The 12,548-nt window shown below is 42.5% G+C and overlaps 1 protein-coding gene across 1 annotated transcript in view; it reads left to right on the forward strand.

Annotated features, from left to right (window-relative positions):
- AKR1D1 (aldo-keto reductase family 1 member D1) overlaps positions 1-12,548 on the forward strand; it is a 72,543-nt gene that overhangs the window by 52,562 nt on the left and 7,433 nt on the right. The window contains exons 5-8 of the mRNA XM_089693364.1: positions 2,611-2,733; positions 3,920-4,029; positions 5,635-5,800; positions 8,605-8,687. Of these exons, the coding sequence (XP_089549490.1) occupies positions 2,611-2,733; positions 3,920-4,029; positions 5,635-5,800; positions 8,605-8,687 (482 nt within the window). The remainder of the gene's footprint in view (positions 1-2,610; positions 2,734-3,919; positions 4,030-5,634; positions 5,801-8,604; positions 8,688-12,548) is intronic.

A 12,548-nucleotide genomic window follows, 5' to 3' on the forward strand; every position in this document is an offset into this window, starting at 1 on the left:
CACCCTGAGCCACACTTGGGAATACCGCCAGGGAGGTTAAACGTGTCCAGTAAAAAAAAAATCTAATTTCAGCATAAATTTAGGCCAAAATGTACTCAGCTACATGTCTTTGCTAAAAAAAAAATCGCAATACGTGTAAATTAACGAGTTTATGTGAAAGTTATAGTGTCTACAAATGGTGGTATATATACTGGAGTTTTTTTTTTCTCTTTTACTAATAATGGTGGTGATCAGTGACTTATTGAGGAACTGTGGTGGGCATTCTGAAACTTGGAGGAACTGATTGCCACTGACAGCCCCAGTGACACTAATACAGTGATCAGTGCTAATAAAAACTACTGACACTGTACTAATGCCACTGGGCAGGAAGGGGTTAACATCTGGGGCGATCAAAAGGTTATTTGTGTGCTGTGTGTGTTTTTATATAGTGTGCTGTATTGTGTTTTACTATGTAGACAAGCTGCTTTGTATTGCTCTGCTGTGCAGAGCAATACAAAGCAGCCTGTTCATGCTGACAGGGGAGAGATCTATGTTGTTTACATACAGAACTCTCCCCTGTCAGCTCCACCGCCGATCACCGAGTCTGAGAATCGGCAGCCAGGACTCTGTGATTGACATGCCGAGGAGCCAATAGCGGCATGTGTAGAGAGTGCGCGCGCCCCCTACCCGGAAATACAATATCACACATATATATATATATATACATATATATATATATATATATATATATATATATATATATATACGTGATTTTGCGCATCCCTGCCACCCTGTAGCAGTACTTCTGCTATAGGGTGGTCAGAAAGCAGTTAACTTGCATCCAGGAGACAGTAACCAGTTCTTGAGCTTTGTTTTTAAGTTTTATTAGGTGATTTAAACTGGGATCGAGTTAGGGGTATACATGATGCACAATGGAACTGTGAAACCAAGGACAACTTCCTGTAACTATGTATAAGTTTTTACAGCAAAATCATCTTGGAGAGCTAGCCAGCATCTCCGGTTGTGGCACCCCAGACCCTAGATTCTTCTAATCCAGCTGATCTGGGTGAATTCCAGAGCAGGGGATCCAGTGCGTGTCACTTTTAGAGCAGACGGACAGTTGCTAATCTGTTCTCCCACCAGAGTGCTCCTTCCTCTGTCTGGCCCAGTTGGTGCAGGTCTATTCACTTAGTCCTTCTCTTGTGCTGCTGGTGGGTTGGTGGCTGCTACCAGGCCTTCTAGCTGGGCTGCTCCTTCCCTGCCACACAGGTGGTCGCCTCTCAGGGTCCTGGTAAAGTTCCAAGCTTTCCTCCTTCCAAGGATCTTGCCTGGAGGTGAGCGCCTTTCCCATCTGGGCCTCCTCCCAGGTTCCTGCTCTTCAGCCTCACTTCCTCATCTTCCACCCAACCTCTCCTCCAACTCTTCTGCTGCTGAGCAGACTCGGTTACTCTTGAAGGCTGTCCTGGCCCCTTGCCAAGCATCCTGTTGGGGATTTTTCCAGGATCCTGTAAGTGTACAGACTAGCCACTACTTACCTCCGCCCACTGCTTCTAGAACTTTCTGTAAAGTTCTAGTGCAGGGGGAAGTCTGAGAGCTAGTCTAAACTAGAGGCTAGTCAGAGCTAGCTCTGACCTAAATTTGACCCTGCTAGCTATCACACCCAGGCTGCTACTCAGCCCTCCTAGCTAAAAATTGCACTAGAGCTCCCCCTGGCTAACTAGGAGGGTGCTGCATGTGGATTGAAAATCAGCGACAGTCTCTTTAAGGAGCACTGATTCCTCTTTGGTGTACCTCCTTAGACCGCAGATGAAGCTCTCCTCATTCACCCACCTGTCCTAAGGTTGTCCCTGGACAAGGGATTCCATAATCCACTGTGAAGCAGGCCCAAATAAGGACTGGTTGGGTATTGCACCTGACCGCCCTCTCCCTTCTGTGGCCAAGGGGTGTACAATTGCTCACACTGTCCTGTCTTGCAGCTTAGTTGGTTGAAGCTGTGTTCAGGCCTTATGCTGGCCTGGCTCCTTCCCTGATGACAGGTTGTCCAACCTAGGAGACTGTTGGGCAGTGGAGATCCTTCTATCTGCTCCAGCCTATAGGTAGACCCCCTTCCCTGGGGCCCCTCCTTGGCTTCACGCTCCAGAACCTTCCTTAGTCCATCTTCCACTTGAGCACAGCTCTCTCCTGCTGCACATGCTCTCTCACATTTAATGGTTGCTCTTAGCCACCATGCCGGTCCTCCTGCCTGGGCATTGGCCAAGTTCCCTTTAAACATGCAAATTTAGGCCTCCTTCCCTCCTCTGCCCCTCTTCTAGAAAGTTTCTTCAGTTTCTAGAAGGGTGGGAGGGCTACAAGGGATATCTTATATGCAGACAATTAAAAACATTGAGCATGACAAGGTGTATAGTAATCACTGAACCCTCCTAAATGTTCCTAAACGTGTGCAAAATTCTCTATATGAGATTTTCTTCTGCCAAGGGAACTGACGTTTTTGTTTAAGCCCAGTGTGCATTGAGCCTTAGACTTGGCTGTGTTTTCCTTTGTGGAATCCCTAGGATTGGGTACTGTGTTTAGTACTGTGTACTAATTCATTGTAGCCAATAGACTTTTGATAAATACATTTGTATTCTGCAGGCTTTGGAGGAATGTAAAGATGCAGGACTTTGCAAATCCCTGGGAGTGTCCAACTTCAACCGCAGGCAACTAGAACTAATCTTGAACAAACCGGGACTCAAGCACAAGCCCACATCCAACCAGGTGAGACCAGTGGTGCAACACAGAAACTGGATGCCCCCCTTCCCGGCAGAGAGAGCCTGACACTGACCAACACCAGACCCCCCCCCCATGGAGAGAGCCTGACACCGACCAACACCAGACCCCCCCACCAAGAGAGCCTGACAGTGACCAACAACACCCCTGCCCCAGCCTCACCCGAGAGAGCCTTCCACTAAAACCCCCCCCCACCGGTGACAGAGAAAATGACGCTCACCTTCACAGCTCTGGACATCCCCAGGAACGACAGCCAAGTTCTGCATACACCATCAAGCAGCCCCTCTCGGAATCCACCTGGTCCCCATGCCGCATATGTCCCTTCTTTCTAAAAAATGCCACCCTAGGCAGATGCCTTGTTTGCCTTGTGGTAAATATACCGCTGGGTGAGACAACGGGCAAAATATACTGTAGCTGTGCAGTCAGGGCTGAAGATAAAGTTCATACTGCCTTTGGCAACAGTTATTGAAAATGTCCATGCAATTCTATTGTCTTTTAAAGCTGAACTCCAGTAATCTTGAAAATTCTCCCTTGCTGTGGGGCTATGCCTGTACTGCAAGGATTAACTGCTTATTAAGTTCTTCGGGGCATGAAAAAATAGATTTACCTACCGTGTTCTCTGCAACTCTGAGTTACTTGACCGTTCAGTGTCTTGAGGATGCCAAGGGACAGTCAACTACTGGAGTATGGGGGAGCACAGTCTGCAGGGAACAGAAGGCAGAGGATTGGGTAAATAAAAGTGCTTTTATTCTCCGCTAGACAAAAATTAGCAGTTCATTCTTGCAGTGCGGGCGCATCCCCACTCCAAAAGAATTTTCAGACTTTCCAGATTTGGGGTTAAGTGTTCTTCTAAAACTAGGCCATGCTTGTAAGATATGATTCTCAATTATATTTACTAAATTAGTTGTGGATTGTAAAACCTATTAATCTAAAGCTGTTAAAGAGGAGATGGAACCATACTACTTGAGCTATAGAGAGTCTTGCAACTCTTCACAGTAACCCTTGAAACCATTCGTTTTTCAGTTATCTTCCCATTCTTATCTACAAGGTGGCCATACAAGACAAAAAAAAAAGTTTGTAAACATGACTACTTGGTGCTGGCCCCTTCCCCTTTCCATCCTGGTGCTATTGAATGTATGTTTTAGCATTGTCATGTTGTTCTGCTTTTTTACAGGTCGAATGTCATCCTTATTTCACCCAGCCAAAGTTATTGGAGTTCTGCAGACAGCATGAGATCGTCATCGTGGGCTATAGTCCTCTAGGAACTTGTCGCGATGCAATGTGGTATGTAACAGTCAGGGAGGAAAAAAAATGGCCCACCTCTGTCCACCTTTAGAGACCTGAAATTGGGACTCCAGCCTTAACCAAATAGTTTTTTTTTGTTTTTTTTTAATGTAGTAACCACCAATATGCTATGCAGGTATGGAGTTGTGTAAAATGTACTCTTCTTCTTTCATCTTCTTTCGTCTTCTTTCTTCTTCTTCTTTCTTCTTCTTCCATATTCTTTCTTCTTTCCTTCAGGCTTGCACAGTTGTACATACTCCTCACCTGTAATAAAATTGCTTACTCTGATTTCACTGCACACTGTGAGCTTCTAACAATGTTCATTAGAAGCAGTAAGTCATTTCCTCTTTGAAGGAGAGCCATCATCAGCTAGCCTTTTCCTCCACACCCTTTACTGTCCCTGTCTCATTAATTTCAATTCATTAGATTGTAAGCTCCCAGGATCAGGCCCTCCTATCCCTCTTGTATTGAACTGTATTGTTGCTGTGTTGTCTCCCGTAATATTGTAAAGCGCTGAGCAAATTGTTGGCGCTATATAAATCCTGTATATTAATTAGATTTCAGCTCTGCAAAAACAGCCAACCAAGGAATGCCCACTCCTCCGAACTGAAATCCAGTTAGTAAGATATTTGCATAACTCCTCCCAAGATCCCGCCCACTGCTTGCATCAGGCCTGAGGGTTCTTGAGAGGAGTACTGAGGCAGGGTGCTGTGAATGTTTTCAGGAACCTATATACAACACCCTGCCAGACCCTCCCACCAGCCATTATCTGACTGCATTGCATAGAGAAGCACAGAAGCCTGGTCATGACATTGCTGGGTCCAAATACAGGTATGTAATGAGAATAGAAAGGTTTCGGTTAAACTTTTTATTAGCTGTTTGATGCAGGGGGAAGGAGGAACTAGGTAAGGCAAAATGTAAGCAGATTAAAATTCACCTTTAACAGTAATAGTTATCGTAATGGAGTTCTCCCAGACTAGAATCTGGGGAGGATTCCATAGAATCTTGCTTTATTCTCTCCAGGTTTGGAATCCCAGGTGCACTGTAAAATACATATGTTTTTTAAATACTTTAATGGAAATCAGCTTTTCTATTGTCAGGGAAGGCAGCAGACACAGCCTGGAACTTGTAATATGTTCCCAAAGGTGAACTTACACTTTAAAGTTGCCATGTAGTGGGTTGTGTATTTTTTTTTTTTAAAGCACAATTTTATTTCATCTGCGTGTTTTGGGAGATCTTGCCATAACATTTAAGTAAGCAGAGCATACTTGAACATAATGGCATTCTTACCAGTTAGTGTGCCCTCCTCTAGTGCTGGCAGGTCCCCCCTCACTTTTTAGCTACCCTGTTCCTTGCTACTGCCATTTTCCTGGATTTCTTCTGGGTTTGGTGTCCCTTTTCTCCAGTCATTGGGCGATCACTGATGATGTAGCTCCCCTACATGAGAACAGACAGTACATTGTCTCAGCATTTTAGTGTATGCAAAATAAAAAAATTAATCTATTCTGCCAACAAACACTACCTCCATCAATTTCTTCTTTTCAGACTTTCTACTTTGTACAATTATTAATGTTGCAGTGAAGATCATTTTATTTATCCATGCAGGGTGAACGTATCCTCCCCACCGCTCCTGGAAGATGCTACCTTGAATGCAATTGGCAAAAAGTACAGCAAGTCAGCTGCCCAAGTGGCATTAAGATTCAACATACAGAGAGGTGTGGTAGTCATTCCGAAGAGCTTTAATCCAGATCGGATTAGAGAAAACTTCCAGGTAGGGATGTGCAGTGATTTTTTTTAATTTATGAAATGCAGATTGTGCAGGCTGAAGCCTGGAGGCCAGATACATGACATATGTCAGGTGATGTGATCAGGCTCACCTCGTTCTAGCACTTATTCCCATTAAAAAGCTACATTTTGTTAATTTTTTTTTGCAATATTTCATTTTATTAAATTATTCTCTACAATATTTAAAAAACATTTTTTTTATCCCTGTTGGGAGGCTTTGGTGAAATATCAGGGGTCTAAACAGACCCCTGATTTCTCCCTTTTTGAGACAGAGAAAGAGACAGAGGACATAAGTTCCCTAGTCCCTTTCTCTGCAGCAGTGTACGATGCTTCAGCTATGAATGAATACAGTTATCTGTACCAATTACTTACTGTGTTCATTAGGACAAGGAAGAGGTCAGCAAATCACATACATATATATATATATATATATCGCCTCTATCCCATATCATCTTTTTCTGTCTCTCCTCATTCCTCTTCCTAAGTCACTCTCATTGTTAGGCTCAATCTCTCAACCCGGCTATGTTGATCATTCACCATGGCGCGGTTATTGTGCTGCACAGATTGTTTCTGTCGTATCCCCAGTTGCCCTCCATGTTTCGCAATTATAATCACGCTCATATTTTGTCATGCTCTGTTTTTTTATTTATTTATTTTATGTAAGACAAACAGATTACTTGTTGCGGGTGCTGTTAATGTTTAAATATTTGTACTGTTTTAGTGTTTTGTTTTGATTTTTTTTTTCCGTTAATGATAACAGAAACAATATTTTATTGTATAAAAAAGATAAGAGAACTCAGTGAGCGCTAAAATATAAATATATAAAAGCAGCTGTGCACGGCAAAGGAAACCGTAAACCTTTCAATCGACATATAAGATAAAATAGGTGCAGCGCTTACAATGTAGTCCTGGTAAATGTACAGCAACTAGCTCATGAAAAAAATGACAGTCCACAATAAATAAAAGAGCTCAGAGATGATTTATAATATTCCCAAAGTCGTCACTTTCATAGAGTCGGTGAGAGGTCAGGATATGTATAAAAATGCGCACTCACCGCACGTGCAAAGGTATTGCACAATGTGTCAATAAATAGAGGTCTGCCAGGGGGTCCCTTTCAGGATGCAGATGGAATCAGCCCAAGATGGATGAAAATCATCTGGATGTATATTCAAACCGAAGGTCCACTTTAAGGACACGGATGCATCCTCTTCAGTACAATGGGATAATCACCAGGGGGAGCTCTGGGGGATTAAATGCTCAGTACAGAGCAAAAGATGGAAATACCCATAGTGTAGTACTTTCAAATAACATTTAATGAAGGAAATAAAAAGTAGTAATAGGGTATCCTCATACATGTAATTGGTATGTGCCAGACATGTGCCAAGATGCTATATCACAAACAATAGGCAGGAATAGATACTACAGCAAAAAGCTGCTATGAGCACTAACCAGAAGGGGGGTGGCACACCCCTTCTGAAGACGTACGAGTGTAGGAAACGCGTCTTGGAGGAGCCTGTATGCGTTGACGTCACGCTGCCGGATCACGGAGGTCCGGCGGCCTCTATTATTTACCAGCTGGATAGTGCTCATAGCAGCTTTTTGCTGCAGTATCTATTCCCGTATCAGTGTCAGGGTTCCCTCTGCCACGGTTTTTCTGTTGTCTGTGTTCAAAACATTCTATTCGGTGTATGCACTGGGAGAAACTTGCTCTGCCTTTCTTTTCTTGAGGAGTTGGAGACAAAAAAAAAGGCAGACATGTTTGAAGTCCAGCCTGGGTGGCAACCATGGCTGTCCCCATAGATACTGCGGATGAGTGATTATCCTAGTGCAGAGTGTGGTAATGGCAGGATAGCAAGGTGAAAGGGATGAACAAACCTAAATAACACAACTAATGTAACCACCTCATCTAAGGGACTGGCAAGCAGCAATATATTACATTTTTTTGGTTTGGATACACATTGAGCAGAGAATTGTTGTTGCTAATCTACTTTGCATCCAGGGACTAATCTATAAATCTCTTAACGTGGAACATCCACTATATAAGCAAAGTCTGCTTAATACATTTTTCATTCCCCTGCCCCAGCACCCAAGTGTGACTTCATCCTCCTTCTGGTGAGATATGGGGAATGTAGAATTCTCCAAATCTCTCTTTGAAGACACTCCCAGAAGTGTGCTTTAACATCTTTTCATGAGATTTAGAGTATGCAGCATTCCTTGGAACCTCATTGGAGGATGATGACCTGCATCACAGAAGCTGGAGGAAAGGTGCACATAACTTTTCTTTACCGGTATTCTTTCTAATTTTATTTACAGCGTTTTGGCAAGGTGGAGGTATATAGCAGACCCTGCGTGTGATAAAAGTATTAAAGAGAAAGCATGTAAAGAAAAATGTGGATGCCATCATAGAAAATACTGCAAACTCAAAATATGCCCTAACTAAAGATACACTATACATTACCTTAGATTGCTACACTCCTTGAGGGTTAAGGTCTAATGTAAATGTGCAATACATGTAAAATGCTGCATAGATTGACGGCATTATATAATTGCCTATAATAAATAAATGTGCTGCCTACTCTCCTCCTTCCTTTTTTTTTTCAGATTTGCCCTATAGAACCATGATAGCCAAGCATCTCTTGCTGCTCTGCCAGCTGACTTGTGTGTAGTCCAAATTTGAAGGGCAAGGAGATAAAAGTCTATTATACTAATCCAAATGTGTTTTAATGATACCCCGATCAGTGTAGAGTAGCGGGGCCTTACTTTACTTTTTTTTTCCCCTCCTAAATACAGATTTTTGACTTCTCACTCACTGAGCAGGAAATGGAGGATATTGAAGCTCTGAATAAGAACATTCGCTATGTGGAACTGTTAATGTGAGTACTTGTATGAGGCATAGTGCCAAAACACTAGAACAGGAGCTATGAGTACCCATTCACATTTAAGAGCTGTGCATTAACACGTGTTATGGTATACAATAGTGTGCATTGCATTGAGGTAGCCTATTTATTAAAAATGGGCTGCCAACACACAATAGATGAAAAAAAAAGTACAGGACCCTTTTAGCAACGCAGCAAACCACAATGACAACCATATCATATGTGTTGTAATGTGCTGTGAATTGGGCTGTCCTGTATAATGCATTGGAGTACCAGTCACAATAAATGGCACTGCACTGCACAGAGAGCAGGTGTGGCAAGTGTGAATGGGCCATAATGGTTTTTGGGTAAATGTACAATGTAAGTTGATGCTTTATATGCTTTTTACCTAACTGTATAAAACTTTTATTCAATGTGTATGTTTGAGCAAAATAATGTAGCGCTACCTCTGTAGGAGCTGCTGATATTGGGTCCTCAGCTAGTACCTCGATTTTGCAAAAGGCCTTAATCCTTCTGACACTTCAGGTTGTACCCCTTTAGTCAATGTGGGTCTTGAAATTTTGTGATATTTGAAGGTCACCCTGAGATTAGACTCAAGACCATATAGGGAATAACAGGATATATTTCTTCCTCACAAGCATACAAGAAACAGGCAGCAGAGTCGTCGAAGCAAAAAAAATGTGGCAAAATTGCCTAGTCGTACCTATTATGGGTAGGATAAGCCTAGGCCCCTGTTTGCAAATGGAAGCAATATACAGTGACTAAACTGGATAACAAGATGTATAGTTCTCAATATTATTTGCTTGCCGGCTACGTTGGGGCCCTGGTGTTGGTGCACTCAACAAGAGTCAATTGCCCCATTCAGAGTAATAGCGGTTTAAGTAGTCAATTATGCACAGTGAGTTAAGGTGCAGGAGAGTTGACTGGGTGGTTGTATATCCAGAATGCAGGACCACAGAATAGTCAGGCAGATTGGGAGTAGATGATAGCGTGATTAACCTTGTTTAAAGTATGTCTTCTGCAACAAAATAACACTGAAGTGGGTCAATGATCCTCTCACCAGTTCCTTGAGTTAAGTTGACAGACGGTGGCAGCGGAGAGAGTATGCTGATCTCACCATAACAGCTCAATGAAGGACAGGATTGTGCTGGCGACATAACTGTGGTGTGCTGGGTCACCAGTGGCAACTTGATGAAGATGGCGAACAGGATAGTGTAGTGTAAAGGGTACACTAGGTGGCTCAAAGGGAGGATTGTGGGTCTCAGTGAATGCGGTGCCTATCCGTATGCGTAATGGATCACCCTGGATACGGTGTAAGCTTCCCTTGGATCTTCTGTGGTGATTTTTGGGCTGCTGAGCTGTTAATGTGCGTTTGGTGCACTGTGTTTCTCAAGCAGCGTAGTTGGTCAGCAAGGACTAGCTGACAAGCAGTGGGAGATGCGGCAATGCTTCCACTAGTGGATATCGGACAGGAGCGGTCAAGCAGATGACTGGACAGCAGCGGAAGTATGACTGTGTAAATATTTCGCCCCCACTTTATTGTTTAAAGGGGGGATTCTTTTCTATACCCAGTGTGTGTGTATGTATATATCCTAGCATTCTTGGTGCTCCATAGCAGTTCAGAGAGGTCAACATGCTCCTCATCCACATCTTGTTACAGAAAAGGGAACTGCTTAATTTAACTTTCACATTACAGTCAAAAAACATCCTGCAAACTTTAATAACAGAATACCTGGATACAGTAATAATTTAATAAATTCAGTATATCTCTACAATAAATACATATTTCCCATGCTTTGTCACATGTCTAAAATCCCAGGAGTCAGCAGTCCCTCCATGATAATGGAAACAACCTAAACATTTCTTGTTTGTTACAATTGATACTGTTGAGATGCTATACAACTCAAACACAGCTACATTAGCGATAACATAATATCTGCAAACTTGTGGGGGGTTTTTTGTTTTGTTTTTTCTCAGACAAGACCTTTTTTAATTTGTTTTAGCATTTTGGTTAATTCCAAATTCCTCCTTTTTCTTAACTATTGATTTACCATTGGTGGGTAAACGGGACTAAGATGCCCAGTCTAGCAGTGCCACCTTCAGACACAAAAGCATACTACAATCTTCAATGAAATTTCATAGTCTTTCTACAGTAAGTAGCTGAATTCCAGGCAAATATAAAAGAACACAATATAATCATTTAATCAATGGATCACTCTGTAATCACTAATGCCTCACAAAATGTAATCACTTAATCAATGAGCCACTTTGTAATCATTAGTACCTCACAAAAGCTGGCGTTTAGTGTATAAGAAAACCCAAACCTTTAGTCATGACTTACCTGTAATGAAGTATGTCCCATATTGTGTATGCAGCTAGATCATGGAGTAATCCTCACTGCAGGGATGCCTGTCCTCCTCCTGTCTCTGAATTTCTGAACCAGCAGTGGTTAACAGCTTTGGGTCTTCAGGCTGATGTTCAGAGACAGGAAAGAGACTGGCATCCCTGCAATGAAGATTTCTGCAGGATTCACAGCTGATTGTACAAGGTGTGTTTTTTTGGGAGTTAAACTTCAGCTTTATTCTTTTTAGGCCTGGTTCAGTGTAATTTCAGTTTCGCAGAAACACACTACATTCCTTTTAACATGGTTTCCTATGGGTCACGTTCACGTCTCTGTTTTCCAGTTTTTTCAGTGCATTTATTTGGAAAGGGTCAGAGATTTTTTTATTCCTGCAGCAAGTTGCATGTTTAATGTGTTGCTGCTGAGTTTTTGCTGCCTTCTTCCTCAAGACAACAAACAGCACCCAAAATTTAAAAATGCACAAAAAACATACTAAAATGTGTGTGCAAAAAAAAACACTGAGCATGTGCTGAAAAGAGGCATACAGATTGAAGATTAAAGCTGAGTGGCAGAGAGATGAGCTCATCACAGTGCTGGTTCTCTTTTCACTGTCCAGTCACATGCTAGGGGTGGGTCCAACACAACCTGGACTCAGAGGAAGTGGGTTAAAAAATGCTGGCCATGCAGGCAAAATCTGTAGACTGATGCTGAATATTGCAGCAAAGGCTGGTTTTGTTATTTTATCTTGTAATGGGCCATTCATTTCTATATTGTTGAAGCAGTTTGAATGCACAGTTTTTTTTTATTTTTTCAGCTTATAAGTGTCAGTTTAATATCAAGAATGGAAGTATATACGAAGGTGTCAAACTGTTTGCTGGCATTCCTACTGCTGTCAACCAACAACAAATGTAGAGCATATTAATGGCTGCCCTATGTGTGGTGATCACTCAATAACTTGCATCATCTTACTTTACCCTTCCACCAGCCCCCACCAACTTTGCATCTAGATTCTTGTGCCACAATTTATCATTAGTCTTGGATATGCTAGCAATATTTGAACTCATGACTGAAATAAAGTTGGCCTTTGTATACAACATGCATCCTTTATCCAGGGAGATATTTATGAGCAGTTGGCGGTTTGTTCTGGCACCACATGGTGTGAGTTAAGTTCATCATAGTACTGCTTTTACAGTGTTTAGGTTAGTGATACATTTACTTTAAATATACAAAAGGAAATGCCTACTTCTTAAAAAGATAACACCAAGCACACATGGGAGGAGGAGCCTGACTAAGACACGGAGCGGGAGCTCGATGTGAGAGCTCCCGGGTAACAGACTTTCCCATTGTCCCGCCGGAAAAGAGACTATGCATTCAGCTCGGTCTCCACCACCTCTGCAGAGTCTTACCTGGCTGAGAGCAAGTTCCGAAAGCCCATTTGTGAGAGGTCGGGGGCCAGGCTGAGATGGAGTGGGAAACCGAGAGGCAGAGACAGCTGTGAGAGGAGAGGTGCTGGAGTG

Source organism: Staurois parvus, unplaced genomic scaffold (assembly GCF_062004578.1).
Source record: "Staurois parvus isolate SC_StPar_1 unplaced genomic scaffold, SC_StPar_1.0 ptg000629l, whole genome shotgun sequence".
NCBI classification, from domain to species: domain Eukaryota; kingdom Metazoa; phylum Chordata; class Amphibia; order Anura; family Ranidae; genus Staurois; species Staurois parvus.